At 45.0% G+C, this 19,401-nt stretch overlaps 1 protein-coding gene across 2 annotated transcripts in view; it reads left to right on the top strand.

The window, feature by feature from the left end:
• The window catches only part of NRG2 (neuregulin 2), a 286,620-nt gene that overhangs the window by 199,601 nt on the left and 67,618 nt on the right, over window positions 1-19,401 (top strand). For both annotated transcript variants that reach the window (XM_054036434.1, XM_054036433.1), the window contains one exon: window positions 15,771-15,891. In XM_054036434.1, coding sequence (XP_053892409.1) covers window positions 15,771-15,891 — 121 coding nt within the window. The remainder of the gene's footprint in view (window positions 1-15,770; window positions 15,892-19,401) is intronic.

Genomic DNA, 19,401 nt, shown 5'->3' with positions numbered 1-19,401 from the left:
CCAGTACCCACAGAAATTATCATTGTGGTGTACCAATAGGCATATTATTAAGGTTTCCTAGTAGAAAACTAAGCAATTTCCCACCTTCCCACCCCAATGTTTTAAGAAAATAAAAGTCCACATGTATCTAGTTCTGCCCATGCATTTTATAGTAGGTAAAGTTTTCAAGTATATCAGGTAACAACATCTGGATACAATTTTATTAGGGTTCCTAATTAGAAAAGCAGTTTGTCTTTAAAAAGGGTTTATTCTCTTAGAGTCCATCCCCTTCTAATTTAATCCTGTGCTTATGCTAAATGCTGCATGAGCAACATCAGGCTAAGATGTGGCAAATTATGGCACCATAAATACAGGTTTCTCCAGCAGAATCTGCGGTCAGTTACACCAGTATAAATCCAGAGTAATGATGTGCTTCACTGGAGTCACTCTGGATTTACACTGGTTTAACTGAAAGCTGAATATTATGAATTCCCTGCAATATCAAGCAAAGGGAGAAAGCTTTTACGGGAGTTTTCCCTATGTAACCAGTGGGGAAAATGGGCCTACACACTGTATTCCAACAAGAAAAAGAGAATCAGAAAACTGCTATGTAGGTAAATTTTCATTCTGTTTGTCTTCTTTCTTTTCCACCCAAGCTTGCAGCTGTGTGAAAGTCTCCCTATTTCAGTAAATGTCACCTCCACTTTGGAAATGATGGCACATTGTTATTTTGAAGCCGGGCTCTGTTTTTTCTTTATTATGGAGATGTAGGAAGCTCTCCATAATTAAGGCAGTAATTGGCTTTTTCCATTACAAGCTTTACTGTGAACCCCATCAAACCTCACCAAAATGAAACCACTCTACCTGAAATTTCTTATGTGGTCACTGAAGACCAGTGCCACATCTGTGTGTTTTAAAGTGTGTGGTAAGTGGAGAAGGTGTTTGTGAGGTGGCAATAGGTAAAATCAGAATTGCCTCACTCTTGTAAAATTATGATATATAAATTCTCCATGTTATATTCAAAAAAATAAAAAATAAAATAAAAAGCTTAGCTTAGAACCTCTAAATGATCCTTACCTCAGGTTGGTGCCGTTCATTGTTTTGGGGAAGGTTTGTAGGTTGTTACCTGCACTTTTCAAACCTCTGAGAACTCCCAGGGGATTCCAGGGAGTTTATATGGTGCTTACTTGTGGATGTAAAGCCAGAGCTCACCAGTAGGGAGCAGTGTATGGGGTGCTGCAGCCAGGCAGTCCACTACTTTGCCCTTTGTTCAGCAATTCATGCTGGTGCGAAGGAAGCACCCGACTTTATGACTTGGCAGGTGAATTAGACCCAATGCTTGTGAAAGCAGAGGGAGATCATGGCTACTGGTTGAGGCGTGCTGTACTTTTTCCAATTCTAATATATCTGTTTTGGGATAGCTCAGTGGTTTGAGCATTGGCCTACTAAACCCAGGGTTGTGAGTTCAATCCTTGAGGGGGCCACTTAGGGATCTGGGGCAAAATCAGTACTTGGTCCTGCTAGTGAAGGCAGGGGGCTGGACTTGATGACCTTTCAAGGTCCCTTCCAGTTCTAGGAGATAGGATATCTCTATTAATTTAATTTAACCAGAACGGCACACAGTATTCAAAGTGTAGGTGTACCATGAATTTACACAGTGTCGTCATGATATTTTCTGTCTTATTATCTATCCCTTTTCTAATGGTTCCTAACATTCTGTTAGCTTTTTTGACTGCCTCTGCACATTGAGAAGATGTTTTTCAGAGAACTATCCACAATTATCCTTTTCAGCAGTTCTAATGCCTAGGCAGTTATTTCCCATTTTGTAGCTGGGCATTTAATTTTTCCCGAAATGAAGTACTTTGCACTTGTCTTTAATGTCATAAAACTATCTGAGCTTCCTTATGCATCATCTTTTGTATTGCTTATTTCAGGGGTGTCTAGAGTTAGGGCTTTTAATCCGAGGCACAACAGGACCGAGACACCAAGATGCTATGTTGCAACTATAGATAGAATATGATCGCTCCTATAGGTATATTAAAGATGAATGGCTGGAAAATGTGACACCTGGAATGGTGTGTGATAGAATGAAAAAAGAGAATGAAAAAAGTTATCCTTGAGATATATAAGGCAGTTTGTCTAGTGGCTAGATCAGGGAACTAGAACAGCAGAATGGACTGATTTAAATAAAATTTTAATAATGATTTAAAACAGCACGCAGAAAACCTTGATTTGAATAATCAAATTTAATCTTATTTTGCATTTGTAATTTTTGATTTTTTCTAAAGAAAGTTTTTCTAAATATAACCTTTACACTAAATTTGGTGGTACTTTGTGCTGTCCAGAAGGACACATTATACCTAAATACATATATATAAATTATATAGCTTAACTTACATTTATTCAGATTCCTAGTTTTTACTTTTTGTATTATGTTGAAAATAGTCAGAGACACATTATGTATTTACTAGATGATGATTTGTGTCAAACTGTGTTGGAAATTGGAATTTAATTAAAAATTCAGTAACAGCATTTTAAAATGTTTTAGCTAAATAAAACTAACAACAGTGCTGGATACATTAAAAAAAAGTTTATTAAAACATTTTGCATTTAAAACTAATTTTATTAAACAGAGGAAGTATTCTCTGTAGTCAGAGCCAGCTCCAGGCACCAGACCACCAAGCTTGTGCTTGGGGCGGCACCTGGAGGGGGGCGGCGTGGTGCTCTGGCTCCGGCCGCCGGGGAGAGCGGAGCCGCAGTGGGCTCGCCGCCCTCCCCCTGGCGCTCTGGCCACCGGGGAGAGCGGAGCCGCGGTGGGCTCGCCGCCCTCCTCCCAGCACTCTGGCCGCCGGGGAGAGCAGAGCCCCGGCCGGGCTCTCTGGCCTCCTCCCGGCTAGTCAGGGAGAGCGGCCCGCGGCCAGACTCGGCACCCTCCCCTGCCACGCAGGTGCGGGGAGGGAGGGCGGCGGGAGGCTTTTTTGCCTTGGGCAGCAAAAAAGCCAGAGCCGGCCCTGTCTGCAGTTAGTGAACTGAACTGATGGTTTCTGGTCACCGTGTCCTTCAAGATTTTAGAACTAGCAGATCTCATCCTCTCACACCTCATTTTTATTCATAGACCAGAAGAGGAAAACAAGCTTTCCTTCTTTTACAACTCCCAATTGGTTTTTCAACTTTAAATGAACTAATCATTGGACCGAACTAGTTGAATAAACTGAATGGAGAAAATATTCTCTCTGCATCTGCACAAGCGGCTACTGCTGTCAAAAGCTGGGTTTAGCGCTTCAGCAAAGTCTGGTGCTGGTGGCTTCGCCAGTGACTTCTGCTAATTCAGTCCACAGACTTTCTTTAGAACATTGGCAACAAACATGTACCGTTTGAATATTATTATTTTATTAAATTTAAAAGATTTTAATAGATTATAGTAAATTTAGGCCTTATTATGGGTTATTTAAAATTTAAATAGGTTTGTTTTTAGAAAGAAAATCTATTGAATTGAAATTTAAAAATCCAGTTTAAATACAAACATTTTTTTTTTTTGTTATCTTAGAAAAACTTCTTTTTAAATCAATCCTGACTGGGAGTCAGGAGAGCTGGGTTCTATTTCCAGCTCTGCCATTGGACTATTGTGACCCTCTCTGGGCTTCAGTTTCCTCATCTAATAATGCACTTTAAGATGGCTGGAGAAAATAGGGTTGTCCACTGTCTAATCGCACAAACCCAAACACCCTTGGCCCACCCCTTCCCCAAGGCCACACCCCTTCTCTGAGGCCCTGCCCCCACTCACTCCAGCCACCCTCCCTCAGTTGCTCACTCTTTCCCACCCTCACTTCACTTTCACTGGGCGGGGTAAGGGGGTTGGGGTGCGGGAGGGGGTGTGGGCTCTGGGCTGGGGGGTGGAGCTGATGGGTTTGGAGTGTGGGAGGGGGTTCTGGGCTGAGCCTGGGGCAGGGGGTTGGGGTATGGGAGGGAGCGAGGGGTGTGGGCTCTGGGAGGGAGTTTGTGTGTGGGAGGGGGCTCAGGACTGGGGCAGGTGGTTGGGGTGTGGGAGGAGGTTCGGGGTGTGGGCTCTGGAAGGGAGTTTGGGTGCAGGAGGTGGCTGGGGCAGGGATTTGGGGAGCAGAAGGGAGTTTGGGTGCGGGAGGGGGCTCAGGGCTGACCCTGGGGCAAGGTGTTGGGGTGCAGGAATGGGTGAGGGGTACAGGTACGGGAGGGAGTTTGGGTGTGGGAGAGGGCTCAGGGCTGGGGCAGGGGGTTGGGGTGTGGGAAGAGGTTTGGGGTGCAGGCTCCGGCTAGGTGACCCTTACCTTGGGTGGCTCCCAGAAGTGATGGCATGTCCAGCAGCGGCCTAGGCTCAGGGGCAGCCAGGCAGCACTGCACATTGCCCCTGCCTGCAGGTACCACCTCCACAACTCCCATTGGCAGTGGTTCCCCATTCCCAGCCAATGGGAGCTGTGGAGTCAGCGCTCGGTGCGGGGGAATTGCGCAGAGACCCCCTGGCCATGCCTCCGCCTAGCAGCTGCAGGGATATGCTGGCTGCTTCTGGGAGCCGCGCGACATCAGGGCAGGTAGGGAGCCTGCCTTAGCCCTGCTATGCCACTGGACTTTTAGTGGCCTAAAATCTCCCAAATTGGCTTCAGTAGCCTCCGGGAGATTGAGTCCGATTCCAGGAGACTCCTGGCCAAACCGGGAGGGTTGGCAACCCTAGGAGGAAAGCATCTATAGAAGTGTAAAGTTGTTGGTGGTATTATAGGGATTCAAGAAGATGGATGCTGTGATGCTGGCAGGTGCTTTTTGGGGCCCGGATGGCAGAGGAGAGAATAAATCGGACAACCTTGTGAGCTTCAAGAGATCACTTGAAAGATTCTTCTTGATCCTTGACAAAAATACAGAATATTGCAGCTGCAAGCAGTTGAAACAGGCCGTTTCACTGAAACAGGCAGCCAGGTTATGTGAGTTAAGAAACATTTACAATCCCTTCTCTTAAGAAGCCTTAACGGCATAAAATGGACTGAAGTTGTGACTGTTCCGCATTATCTGTTGTTTCAAGTGAAGTGTCCTGCGTTCTGTTGTGGGCACCTGTGCCTACACTATGATCCAGGGGCATGGTTCCCCTGCTTGTGTACACATACAGGTGCTAGCTTGCGTGGAGCGAGCATGGCTATAAATAGCAGCATATCCATAGTGACCTGGGTAGCGGATGCAGGGCTGAGCCGGGCCAAATACAAATGCACCTGAAAACCATGGTGCGTATGCAGCATGGCTCAGCTGCGCCTCTGGTGCCACTGCCTGTGCTACTGCACCTTCACTACTATTTATACTCGTGCTAGTTCTCATTGAGCTTCCACAAGTATGTGTGCACGGGCAGCATCATCAGGGCCTTAGCTTGTTGTGCAGATATAGCCTGTGTTGCACTGGCGCGTACTTAAATAAACCTGTCCCTCTGTTGTGCCCTCAAGACCCTTTCGCAAACAAGATGAGGTCATTTTAGCGAGCAACATTTTACTGACAATCTAAATGTTGGGATATACCCATATCAATAAAAATGCAGGCACAGAAATCGTCCCCATCAACTGTCAGCCTAGTGCAGTCTGCTCTGACTTGCATGGTTTGATTTAAGAGGATCAGAAACATTCACAAATAGCGAAACCCCAATATTAAGGATCAGTTCAGACGTTAAAGCGATACCCTTTTGACAGTATTGCAGTGCCAGTTATAAGACAGCCTTAGACTGAGAAGATGGTAAATATCAGCATAGAAACCCATGCTCTGCTACATCAGTATAAATTCATTGTCACTTCATGGACATCAGTGAGTTAATCCAGAATTACACCCAGTGTAATTAAGAGGATAATTTGGCCCAGAGACCTCACTGTACTTCATCTCTGATGGAGGGTTGGGCAAACTAGTTTGAAAGGAACCTCAGATTCTGTGTTTTATCAGTAAGTACATTAGGCATATACAGAGCAAGTGATTTGTATACACTCTCAAACCAGCTGAATTCATCTGTCAAACCTAATGTCTAAATATTGAGAGTGTGAAGTGTCTGTACTCTATGAACCCAGCGTTCAATGTTATTTAAAACAAAAAAAAAAAGTGGTGAAAAGCAGGTCTTAACTGGCACGGTTCTCTTGCTCTGATAAACAGTAGCTGTGGTTCATAAAAAATAAAATACAATTTATAGTCTAAACTGCATTAATTAACCCTTTGGAGACTACAGATATAGTATCTCTATGACCTCCTAAGCATTAATTTGGTTAGCAGCATGCTGAAAATCAGTGGTCATAGGGTTAAATCACATCTGATGTAGGAGCTATAACATTCTTTCTCAAGTTCCTGTGCATGCGGATCCCACTTCTGGGTGTGCTCGCACCCTCTGTGCTGCAGTGTGGAAGGTTTTTCTTTCGCAGAGTCCCTAGGGGTTGCACATGTCACATGCTCTTGCGCACCCCTTCTTAAGAGCAGGGAGACCCCAACTGCCATCCAGTTCCGACAGAGTGTTGGAAATTCTCTGTGTCCCTCTTAATTAGATAGCTATAGTGTAGGATGAATGGACAGCTAGCTTTCACTTCATTAGATTTTTTTGTTTTCTGGCCTGCTGGCAAAAAGAAAAAAAAAGTAGGTAGTAGTGGTGGAGGACTTTTGGGGCTGCTATGTCTTAGTCATGCTTAACGGGTTTTAAATTTAATTTGTCGAACAGAAGGGTAAATATTCAAGGAGAGCTGTATAATGTCTGTGTGAGTATTTTAGGCATTTGAGAAACGCACACTGGAGTCCAGAGTGTCCTCAAGATTTTCCTCATGGAGAAATCCATGAAAGCAACTTCGAAGAGATTCTGAAAGAACAGGGAACAACCTCTGTTCCTCGAATGCACCAGAGATTAGGGAAATCACCCAGAGTTTTAGGGGTTCAAAGAGATCTTTCAGATCTGAAAGGACCTTGTCTCAGCAAGCTAAGGTCATTTGGAGACCAGATTTATTCAATTCCTTTCAGGTCAGTGTCTAGAATTACTGTATCAGGCAATGCTGGCTACATATAACTACATTCAATGGGGAAGAATCACAGATTCTATGATAAACTCCCTGCAGAGTTAGAAGAATTTACTTCCATGTGCTCTGAAGAAATGTTGATTGCAAAAAATTTCTGCAAGCAGCTTTGGACTCAGTGGATGTGAACTATGGTAACTGGAACTGTTGTCATGAGAAGACTCTTGGCTTTCTGTATTGGGCCTGCCTAGGGAGGGCCAGACTATACTAGTGGGACCTCCTTTTCAATGGTCAAGATCTTTTTAGTGCTAAGACAGATGACACATTGCATTCTCTAAAGGACTCTAGAGCCATATTAAGGTTGTTTGGTCTCCTCACTCTGTCCTTTAGAAGAAAGCAGTATAGACCTCAAGCTTCTACCAGAGTCCTCAACCTGCCGCTTCAACCTGTTTCTTCCATTAGAGGCCTTTTGATCAAGGAAGAGAGAGATCAAGATTCCAGAAGAGGAAATTGTTTGATCCATCTAATATCTTGGCACCATCTGCTCATCCTCAAAAGAAGCACTTTTGATGCTATGGTTGAGGATACATATACAATCTACTTGAATTTATTCCCCCGTCCCTCCCCCCCCCATCTTTTTTTAAAGGATTGAGCTGGAATAACCATGGACCAGTGGGTTCTCCAGGTCATCCAGGAGGGTTACATTATAGAATTCCACACCATTCCAAACGTATTTCCAAGAATGTGCCAGTTAATTTCAGATCTGAGGACTCATCCTCAGAACCATGTAAAAGTCTCCCTAAAACTATTAGGCAACATGGCCTCTTGTACTTATCTAACCCCTTTCTCAAGGCTCAGAATGAGACCTCTGCCATCCTGGATTAAATGGGTGTTTTGGTCAAGTGTCCACCCTATAGGGATAAGAATAAAGATGGCAAAGCCAGTCCATAGAGTCCCTGAACACAAGCAATATGTCCTGGGAACTCCATTTCAGACTCTAAATCCTACCAAGATTCCCATCACTGATGTATCCCAATAGGGGTGAGGTGCTCATCTAGATCAATTTCAAATGCACAGTGTTTGTTCTGTAAAGGACTCCTTGAATCATATTAATGTACTGGAGCTAAGAATGATTTGCTTAGCATTCAGGTCTTTCCTTCCACTACTACAGGGTCTGTCAGTTCAAGTGCTGTGGGCAATTGCACAGTGATTGTCTAATATTAAACAAACAAGGACAGGCAAGTTCAGACCCTCTTTATCAAGAAGCCATAATGCTGTGGAAATGGTGCATTTAGTATCACATCAAAATTATAGCACTTCATCTGCCAGGACAGGCCAGTGTCTGTGCTTTATCTGGACCCTGCATCTTTGGACTTGACAGTGTGGAAGATTTTTGGTTAATACCCAAGTATAAGGAACGTTCATTGTAGGTACAAACAGTCTTTTTGGAGAACAGTAAACTTTCTACTAGAAAAAACATACATGGCAAAATGAAAGAGATTTTAAGCTGGGGTGAAGACAAGAGGATGTGTTTCTACCTGTTCTTCTATTCCACTCATTCTGGATTACCTTTTATTTAAAACAGTTTGGTTTGTCTTTAAGTTCCATTAATATACATTTAGCATTTTTGGCTTGTCACCCACCAGTTACAGGTTTGTCTGTCCTTTCTCATCTAACAGTTGTCAGATTCCTAAAAGGTTTGAATCTCACGTTTCCCCCAGCTAGAAATATACCTTCCTGATGAGACTTGAATTTAGTGCTTTCGGCTCTAAAGGAACCGCTTTTTGAACCATTATCACGTTTTTCTAGTCAACACTTACCTATGAAAGCTGCTTTTTAGTGGCTATTACTTCTGCCTGCAGTTAGCAAAATCCAAGCTCTCATCTCCTCATAGACTCATAAACATTAAGGTCAGAAGGGACCATTATGATCATCTGGTCTGACCCCCTGCATGCTGCAGGCCGCAAGACCCTTCCCTGGACTCTACCGTTGAAGTCCCCAATCCTGTGTTTTAGTGACTTCAATCGGCTGAGACCCTCCTGCTAGTGATCCCTGCCCCATGCTGTGGAGGAAGGCGAAAAACCTCCAGAGGCTCAGCCAATCTACCCTGGAGGAAAATTCCTTCCCGACCCCAAATATGGCGATCAGTAATACCCCGAGCATATAGGCAAGAGTCTCTAGCCTGACCCTTGTTGGCCATTATCCTCCTCCCACCCCCACCCCGGTACACTGTTTTTCATACAGACAGAGTCAAATTTAGACCTCACCCTAAATTCATACCAAAGGTGGTGTTGGACTTTCATATTAATCTGTATATTCAATTACTGGTTTTCTTTCCTAGACCTCATGCATCTGACATGCAGAGTGTGAAGTTTTGATTCTGGAGGAGAAAAGCCCTCCTTTACTACCTAAATACAATGAGACTATTTAGGAAGACCCTTAGGTTGTTTGTAGGCTATGGTAGAAGAACTATTGGCAGCCCTCTCTTGACTGAAAGACTGTCGAGAGAGGGCTGTATTAGAACTGTTGTGAGCTGTATTAGAACTGACTATGAGGTCAGTAAACTGAAACTTCCTTTGAACATCTTGGCTCATTTTCCTTCAACAGCATGCTGCAGTAGGGTTCCATTGATGGAAACACATAGGGCAGCTACATGGTTACCAGTTCATGCATTTACTAGGCATTACTCATTGGAGGCTTCCTCAAGAGTTAATGCTCAAGTTGGAAGAGCCAGTCCTTCAATCTTTGTTCAGAGAAACTCTGTATCTCCCTCCTCCAAAGAGTCGAACGGCTTGCCAATCACCATGAGTGGAATCCACATGGACAGGAACTCATAGAAGAAAGAGTGGTTACTTGACTGTGATCCTTGGGCATTTGGATCCCATGACCCACCCTCTATTCCCACAGCTCGGAGTCTTATCACTGAGCCTTTGGGTGATGAAGGATGTGGCTGCCGGTTGGGGTTGCCCCACTCTTTATGCTTTCAGGAGGGGAAGCTTGAGAGCACGCAGCGCGCATGTGTGACCCCCTAGGGGACATTGCCAGAGAAAAAGCTTCCAAATTCCTGTGCAGAGGGTGTGAGGTATTTTAACATCTCAAATAATCAGTGACTGTAGGTTAAGCAACCATTCTTCTTCCTGCACAATTGTTAGCTGCTTTTTCAATCAAGCATGTAGTTTGTGCAAGGGGAAACTGGTAGTACCATGCTTAAGTCAATATGTGAGCAAGCAAACAATTGATTTTTCAATTCGGGGGCCAAACCAAAAATTCTGAAAAAAAAATTGATTTGTATCTAACAAAAACTGAATGTTTTTTTTTCTCGAGGAAATGAAAAATTGGGGAAAAAAGGGTCAAAATGAAATATTTTGAATGTTGATTCGAATTAACATTTCATTCTCAAATGTTTCAAAACAACATTTTTGAAATGGTTCATTTTAGTATTTTCAAAATGGGACATTTTGATTTTTTTTTCTTTTTTTTTGGTAGCCAAAACTGTTTGTCGTGTTTGATCCAAATTTGCAAATAGTTTCAGTGCCCCCCAAAGTGCACATTTTTTGGCTAATTTACTATTGTCGTCCCCCCCCCCCCCATCACCCCTCTCTAGTCAGTATTCTTACTTTAGAGCAGAGACAATTTTTGATTCTCTTACACTACATTCAGGAGTAGCAGATTTGAATTCCTAGATAATTCAATAAATAGAGCTCTGTTCATATAAGTCCAAAATATGACAATTTGAGCTGGGCAGGAAATGGTTTCCCAGCCCACAAATGCTTTTGAGAGTTCAAAATTTTTTACCATCACCAATTGGGATGAAAAGCTGAAATCTCAAAAAATTTCATGAACCAAAAACCAGGTGAATTAAAGTGTTTTTTGCTTTTCCATTTCAAGGTTTTTCTTTGTAACCATTTGTCATTCTAATTATTTAATTGAAAATTTCCCAACCAGCTCCAGCCACAATGTTCTATTTGCTACATAATGTTATTTTTTTAATTAAACCCTGAATATGTATATTTGATGTTGTTCTTATTGATGGGGCAAATAATAGCACTGGTAAAAGCTGGTCTCTAGCTCTTTCCAAATCTCATCTGAAAATACATCCTTCCTCCCCGCTGCCCTGCCACCTCTTCATTTCCCTCTCCTTTCATTGCTGGCTTTGTATCTAAATAGAGATTTCTTGGGGCAGATGGGGAGGGTGCTGCCTGCGTTACTTTGAATCAGATATATTACTGCTGTCAGTCGGCTCAAAGTGGTGCTTTGTGTCCATTTTGCCTGCGTGCGTTCAGATCTCACCTGCCTGCTGGCAAAGGCGTTCACTTGTATTGATTTTTCATGCTTTCATTTCACCACTTTTTTCTGTAATTGACATTATGACTCCATAGAGCATTTTGGGATGCAGTTCATATGTGAATGGTGCTGCTGTGTAAACCTTCTCCTATCCCCTTATTTTAACGGAAGCATCTGACCACCTGAATTGCAGCCACTACTGCCATAAATTGTTCCCTCCATTATTTAGACTTCCAGTTATCTGAATACTTTTGATGTCTCACAAAGCATTTTGGATAAAGAGGGTTGTACTGTGTACCAAATAAGGGCTTTATCCTGTGAAGTGAATCAATAGGAGTTAGGGGTGCTCTGCTCCTGGGGGATCAGGCCTGAAAGTTGTATTGTGCTGTATGGTCCATCAGAGTGGAATGGTTCTGGAATTTCCTTTCTGGATCATCTGGTGTAATTGTGAGGTGTTCAGAACAGAGTTTGAAAAAGAATGTATGGGGAAACACTCATGGCTACAAATAATCTAATTTCTGCACTTGGACGTGTTTCCGCTCTCACTGAAGTTAGTGGCAAAACTCCCTTTGACTTCACTTCAATAGTTTTACATAACCACTCATCAAATGGCCCAAGATGACAGGAGATATAAATACACACATGTCTAAACTAATGTATTTGCTTGTAAATCTGTGAATTATCCTGCCAGGTCAGAATGTGACAGAAATGCGATTCTCATTTAAGGAGGAGATATCCTACCAACCTAAATTCCCCCTACATTTTCAGTTGGCTAAGTTATTCCTCACACTGACAACTCAGTTAATTGTTCTGTACTGTGGTGTGTGCTGCTGAACAGATGCTACATTTTCCTCCAGAAGTGGCTGCATTTCAGAGGTAGATGAAGTGATGCCAGTGAATAGCACTGTGTGTATATCAGTTTTATTGGGATCTTTAGCATAATGCAAACATAAAACATGATTTTTTAAAAATTAACAAGGCGGTGTTAAAAAAACTACCTAATTATGCATTTTTCAGAGAGGAATAGCTCTACTAAAAGATCTGCTTCTTAGTTGCACAGTATGCAACTTTTAACCAATTATGAAAGATCTATTTTATTTCTGTTTCATTTTGTTTAAAGAAAAGTGTATATTTAAAATCAGATTAAAATCACATGAAATCCATGTTAGAATCCATGTTGTGCCCTATTCTAAGGGCACTATCTGAATTTTCCATATCTTTTGACCCTTCCTTAATGCTATATATATAAACTCTGCCTTTTTATATTGAGTGATATATGTGCTTTCTACTGTAGGTGGCTATGGATTCTGTGCTTCATTATTATTTCCCTCTCTCTGTTCTTCACCCTCTTTGTTTACTATGGAACGCTTACTCCAGAGCATATACTTTCCCTGTATGATTTATGATGTCTGACTTTGCCAAAAGAGTGCCATGGAGCTGCTTGCTAATAATTGACAAATGACTTGGTTGTGCAGACTGATGGCCTTGTTCTGCCTTTGCCCTGTAGGTTTGTACCAAGGTTTTGGGAGAAGGCTGCTCAGACCTGACTCAACTGCTCTAGTTTTAGTTTGAAAGGAGATGTCTGAGTTCTACCATTTGTGACTCGGTAGATGGAACTCTTTCTTCTGCGTCAGAACTGAACCAATGTCCCTTCTTTGGGCTAGGGGCGATGTGCTGCCACAGGAGCCCTCTCCTAGATGTGACATAAAATGTCACAATGACAGAGTGGTGACTTTAAAAACTCCAAAGTGATTTGGACACACAATTCTCATTAATTTTAATGGGAATGGGGCATCAAATTCCCCAAAGCAGCTTGGAAAATCTGTCATAGTCACTAAAGATCCCATGGCATTTTTTCAACAGCAAGGTTAACCCCAGAGTCGTAGCCGAATGACATCCTGCCTCCCTTAGAACCATTCTTTGTTTTAATTTATATACAGTGCTCATTGCTCTCTGTTCTAAACTGCTTGGTTCTACTATATGCGGTTAAAGAGCTGCTATGTTGCACCCTAGAGTTGACTGCATTTCTCTGATTGGTGAAGTGATTCCTCTGTATAATAACAAACAAACAAACAAACAAAAACCAACCAACCAAAAAAAGCACAAAACCACCTTTGGGATGAATGGAGCTGTCCGCTGGAAAACATACAGGTTATTGTTAAGACAAAGTTGAAGAAAGCCAACTTGAAAAGCAGTCCTTATGAGATGTGCAGTGTAGAAATAGCATTGCTGAGAGCATAGCCCAAGCAGTGCGGTGGCACTACTCAGCACAGCTGACAATTAAATGATTCATGTTGCCTAAGCGAATAGCAAACAATGGGTGTCAAAATGCACCTCTTCATTATATATAATTGAGAAAGTAAAATGTGAGGGTAATAGTCTGGGTCACAGGCAGCTGAGGCGGTGGATCTGATCAGCTTAATGAGCACAGAGAGAGAGAGAGACTCCATACAAAGCCGGATCCACCAGCAGGGGTCCTTGTAGAAGTAAGAGTTGCAGAACAAACCATGTAAGTTGTTCTTGTGCTAGGCTTACATTTGTGAAAACGTCCTACCTATTTGAGGTGATCACCAAAACGGCAGGGTTTGGGGAGTCCGCTGTTACTTGTAGCTGTTGTGTTGGCTCACCTCATATCCCCTGGGGGTGAAGTCAGGAAGTAGGAATATGAGGTCTTTTGCCACTGGGTTGTCGTCAGATGTTTGGCTCCAGGCATGCGTTCTTTCTGCATGTGCACCAACTGACCAATAAGCTCACAAGACTTGGTTTAGTAGTGAAGGCACCCGGCCAGGTTTATTGCTAATGCTGGAATGCCCCGGCTCAATGGTTACAGGTCACACTGACACATGTATGCCTGTGACAATGGACAGCTCAGTCAGTGGCGGGATTTTCCACTGTCCCCTAGGCCAGACGATAGCTTAAAGCAAGGTAGCCCAACATTTATAGACTGAGACAAACAATCTGGGATAATATAATTTACGTATCACCTTGTGTGTTTCATGACATGTTTGTTACCTCTCCTTGTTCTTTCCTCCTGATGTTTCAGACAACATTCCTATTCACCACCTGCCTTTGTACTTTTACTCCTGATGTTTCAGACAAAATATCACTATTTATCTCTTTTGTCAAAACCATTTTATTGTATGCTAGGTTGGGGTGTTCTTGTGCTGGCCTGCTGGAATGTGTTTACATATTCAGTGTGTTTTAGCCATGCTAGCAATACTGTTGCTGAGTTTGTGTACCCGACACTGACTTGCAGGCAAGCAACTGCTTTTGACAGGGCCTGACTGTTGTTCACAGCATAACTTTTGCTGACTTTGGTTCAGGCCTCAGGCCCATGCTTCAGGCTCTCTTTCTACTACACGGGTCACTGACTTCAATCCAGCCCATGGGATTAGTTACCACCTGATCGCTGCTTGGTGACCTGTTGGAAAAGAGCTGGAGGTTCCAGTTCAACCCTTATGGAAAGTGCTATAAAATGTAACAGACAACAATAACCATTTGATGAGTTTTTTCACTATCTCTAGAAATCAACAGAGAATTTGATTCCTTCTGTAGAATTCTTTAGGACAGTTAAAAAGGCAACAAGAAATACCGTATTCTCTACTACATTCTGTAGGGTTTTGCAGTAATTTCTGAGAGAATCTCACTAAGTTGCTGTAGAACACTGTTAGTTTCAACTTTCTTTAATTTTAGAGGACTTTTCCATATGGGAATTCCCAGCTGGGAGAAGTATCCCTAACACAGAAAGCATCAACACTACCTTTTTTGGTAGTGTCATTAGAGAAGCCAAAGCTGAATGACCACGAATACTGATTATCGTTCCATCAATAGAGGCCGCCCCTCTAGGGCAGAGTTCAGGTAGATTTGTGGGCTTGTACTGCCACTGTGCTGTCCCTTTTCTGGGAACAAATGGTGGCCGTCAGTTTCTAGGCCATGGAGAGCTACTTTGTTATGGAATCACAGAGAGCCACCAAACAACGACTGTGTCATCCCACACACTGCATTGTGATTGGATACTGATCCAATGCACATACAGCCATTCAGGGCATCAGCATCATATCACAGCTACTTTGTGACTCTGCAACTCAATGCAACACATTCTCTCTCTGTTCTTCATCTGTGACCTCCTCTCTCACTGATGACGGGGAAAGATTGGGTGTGAGGGTGGGTGTGCATTTCTTCATCTCATTTGCCCTCCCGGGTTGATGAGGAGTGAGGAAACAATTTTTTTTTCTTACTCCTCGTCTCTGGTTCCTGGCTGTTGGAAGGGATGTTTGCACAGAACTCTCACCCCACCCCCTCACACTTTGTATGCAAGGGGTAATGCTGTGATTGGAGCATGAAGGGTGTCACTCAAGCCCCACAGACTCCATGAGAGCTGTGTGTAGGTCTAAAGCCACAGCTTGAGGATTGTTGCTCCTGGGGCTTCTGCTCAGGCAACCAAATCAACTGAAGCCCACTTAAGGGAGAAGACTTGCAAAGCAAAGGAAGTAATGGGTATATCCTCTTGTGTCTTTCTTGCAGTAACGACCACACTCTCCTCCTGGTCAGGACACGCCAGAAAATGCAACGAAACAGCCAAATCCTATTGCGTCAATGGCGGGGTGTGCTACTACATCGAGGGGATCAATCAGCTGTCTTGCAAGTGAGTGAGGGTTTCGACACACAAGTAGCCTGGAATGGAATCGGGGATGGTTGTGCAATTGCAGAAGGAGTGATGTCTCTTGGAAGGTTCCCTGGCGATTGTGCTGGTTAAGCTGCGCAGATTTAGCAAAAGGGTGTTTTTTGATGGCGTTGCCTTATCTCTAGGGCCCTTCCAAATTCACAGCTGTGAAAAACGTGTCACAGAGCATAAAATAAGCCCTCCCCTGTGAAATCTAGCTATTGGATGGAAGAGAGAGGGGCAGGGCTGGAGGTGCCCCAGCCAGGGGCTCCTACCATTCCCCTAGCTCCAGATGCTAGTCCCCAGGCTGGGAAGAAACAGGACTAGCTCTTCCCCTGCACAGCTGCAGAGCTTCCCGAAGAAGGGAGAGGTACCCAGCGGTGGGTCTGATCTCCTCCCCGCCCCAGAAAAGCAGCTGTACAGGGGAAGAGCAAGTCCTGTCCCTCCCCAGCTCAGCGGGGACTAGCATCTAGGAGCCCTTAGATGGGGCACTCCCAGCAGCAAGAGGGAGATCAGACCCACCTCCGGGAACCTCTTGTGGCTTGTGGCCGCAGGAAGTTCGCAAAAGTGAGGGTGGCAATCCTGTGACTCCACCCCCTTTTGGGTTGGGACCCCCAGGGTTACAACACTGTGAAATTTCAGATGTAAACCTTTGAAAATGTGAAATTGATTAATTTTCAAATCCTATGGTTGTGAAATTGACCAGAATGGACTGTGAATTTGGTAGGGCCCTACTTATCCCCAAGTATCATATGTCACTTCTATTGAAACTTCCTTTAAGGATAGGATTATGCTGGAAGTTTGAAAAGATGTTTTCTCTCTTCCCCCTTCCCTTACGGCTGCAGGGAAGGGTGGGATCTGCATTTCCCTGTGCAACTTTCCCCAACCTAGGTCAAGGTTCAGCATCAGAGTCACCATCCTCCCCGTTAAGAATGGATGGGGCCTTCCTTGGAGCATGCAAATCTCACTCTCACTTCTCAACCAGAGGGGACCCTGATGAGTGACTCAAAGCCCTCTCTCTTCCCCCTCTCCCTTAGGGGCCATCTCGTTCCTCCCACAGCCCGGTAGGCTAAAGAATGAGGCTTGTGAGTGAGTCTCCCATGTGACATTTAGAACTCTAGTGCCACACCAAACTTGGTTTACAAAAGGGCTTCTTGGGCATCAGTGAAAGGGAATCAAGTGTTGTGTTTACTGTGTTCCTTTTTATATTAGGACCAACAAAAAGCTCAGGGAGCCATACTAAGTCATCAATAGACATGGAATTTTCTTGAGAGGGTGGAGGGAAAGTGCACAGTATAGGGGATTGGTAATCTGCCATAAGAGCCTTTCACCTCTAGATCACTGTCTCAAACCTAGACAAGGCCAGCAGTAACCCAAAGCTAATACCATCTTGTGGCTTCACATTGGCAGCCTATGTGAAACATGGGTTGAGGGGCTCAGTCTAACGGCCAGCATCAGAAGTCTGCACCGCAGAAATAACCAAGACAGTCCGCAATCTAAGCAGACAGGCACAGAACAGAAGAGGCCTTGGAGATTAAACTGCCTTCACCCTTTAAAGTGGTCTCAAAGTTGAGGACCACCCGCAAGGCAGGGAGTGGGAGGCAGGGCCAGCTCCAGGCACCCAAGCACATGCTTGGGGTGGCACCTGGTAAGGGGCGGTGCGGGGAGCGCAGCGCGGCATTCCGCGGGGGTGGCGCTCCGGCGGCGCGGCGCTGGGGGGGCGGGTTCCAGTTGCGCGGGGCTCGGCGAGGGGGCGGTGCGGGCGTGGCACTGAAGGGGGGTTCCGGCGGCGCTCGGCGGGGGACGGGCTCCGGTGGCACGGCGCTCGGCGGGGGAGGCAGCGCGGGGCTCGGCGCTCGGGGGGGGGGTTCCGGCGCGTGGTGCTCGGTGGGGGTATGGCACAAGCGTGGCGCTGGAGGGGAGTTCCGGCGGCGCTTGGCGGGAGGCGAGCTCCGGCGGTGCGGCGCTCGGCGGGGGGGGGGGGCAGCGCGGGACTCGGCGCTCGGGGGGGGGGTTCCGACGGCGCACGGCGCAGGAGAGGGCGGGCTCCGGCGCTTGGCGGGGGGGCTCAGGGGCGGCGCTTTTTTTTTGCTGCTTGGGGCAGCAAAAAAGCTAGAGCCGGCCCTGGTGGGAGGTTTGCTCTTGAGTGGGAGTGGGAGGCAGGGCCGGCTCCAGGCACCCAAGCACATGCTTGGGGCGGCACCTGGTAAGGGGCGGTGGGGGGAGCGCAGCGCGGCATTCCGCGGGGGTGGTGCTCCGGCGGCGCAGCGCTGGGGGGGCGGGCTCCAGTTGCGCGGGGCTCGGCGAGGGGGCGGCGTGGGCGCGGCACTGAAGGGGGGTTCCAGCGGCGCTCGGAGTATGCTGTATCAACTCTGTGCACGAGTTCTGTAGAAGATTAAGTCTCCCTGGCTTTCTATCCAGCCCCCGCTACGTTGTAACATGAAGTAAACATGGCAATTGCTCAGATCTGTTTCAGTCAGGGATAGGCCAACAAGTTGGCTTCAAGTAAGTACTTGAACTGACTAAACTACAAACTATTTTGGAAGGTCAACAAAGTTTGGTTAAGTTTTTGTGTGTGTTTATTTCTACCATATTTTGCATGCTTTGGCACTCCTTTGTTTGGCAGGGATCACAAGCAAAGAGCTGATATTCAGCCAAAGAGCCTGTTTTCCCCATATTTATGACCCTGCGGTGAAAAGCTTGGATGCATACTTGATCCAGTGAGCTCAAATCTTTCCATGTGAGCAAAGCACCAATAGCCCTTATATATCATGGGCTTGATTTTCAGAGGTGCCAAGAGCCTTCAGCTCCCACTGACTTCAGCTGGAATTGTGTGGGCTCAGCACCTCATAATATCAGGTCCTTTTAGCCTTAGCATTCCCTGGAGGAAATGCAGGAGAAGCCGTAAAATGCCTTACAAGATTGTTGTGCAGCAACAATATTCTGGATCAGGTTTGGAAATGCAGTGTAACAATAGTCTGTCTTGTCACAGGATATAGAGATTGGTGGATCACAAGGCTGGATCCGTGGCTGGATCCGTGGCTGGATCCAAGGGTTGTGGCTTGGAACTACATCTGAACAATGAGCTGAGCCAGTATCTAGTATTAGATCTGAATGCTCTCCTGCTTTGGGAAAGCTTGAATCCAGATCGGAATTTGGCAAATTGGGCCTATTTCTATTTTTATATGGAGGGAAATACATATTGAAACTTTCTAGACAGTTCTCTGCATCCGCAGCTTGCTTAACTTTACAGGCCAGATCCTTAGCTGGTATAAATTGGCATAGCTTGTTTCATCGCAGTGACGCTATACCCGTTTTCATCAGCTGTGAATCTGGCTCAAAATCAATATGCAGCTGTTATGACTGAACACATTTTATTGTTTATGAACTACATCCATGACATGCCCATCTGAGATGATCTTCTGGCTCGTGGTATGTTGCCAGTTTGGACTTTAATGGTGCCAGTTTGGGCACCCTGAAAGTCCCCTTTGG

This window comes from Malaclemys terrapin, chromosome 8 (assembly GCF_027887155.1).
Source record: "Malaclemys terrapin pileata isolate rMalTer1 chromosome 8, rMalTer1.hap1, whole genome shotgun sequence".
Lineage (NCBI taxonomy): Eukaryota > Metazoa > Chordata > Testudines > Emydidae > Malaclemys > Malaclemys terrapin.
Note: the sequence above shows the minus strand (reverse complement) of the source record. Positions and strands in the feature narration are given on the sequence as shown.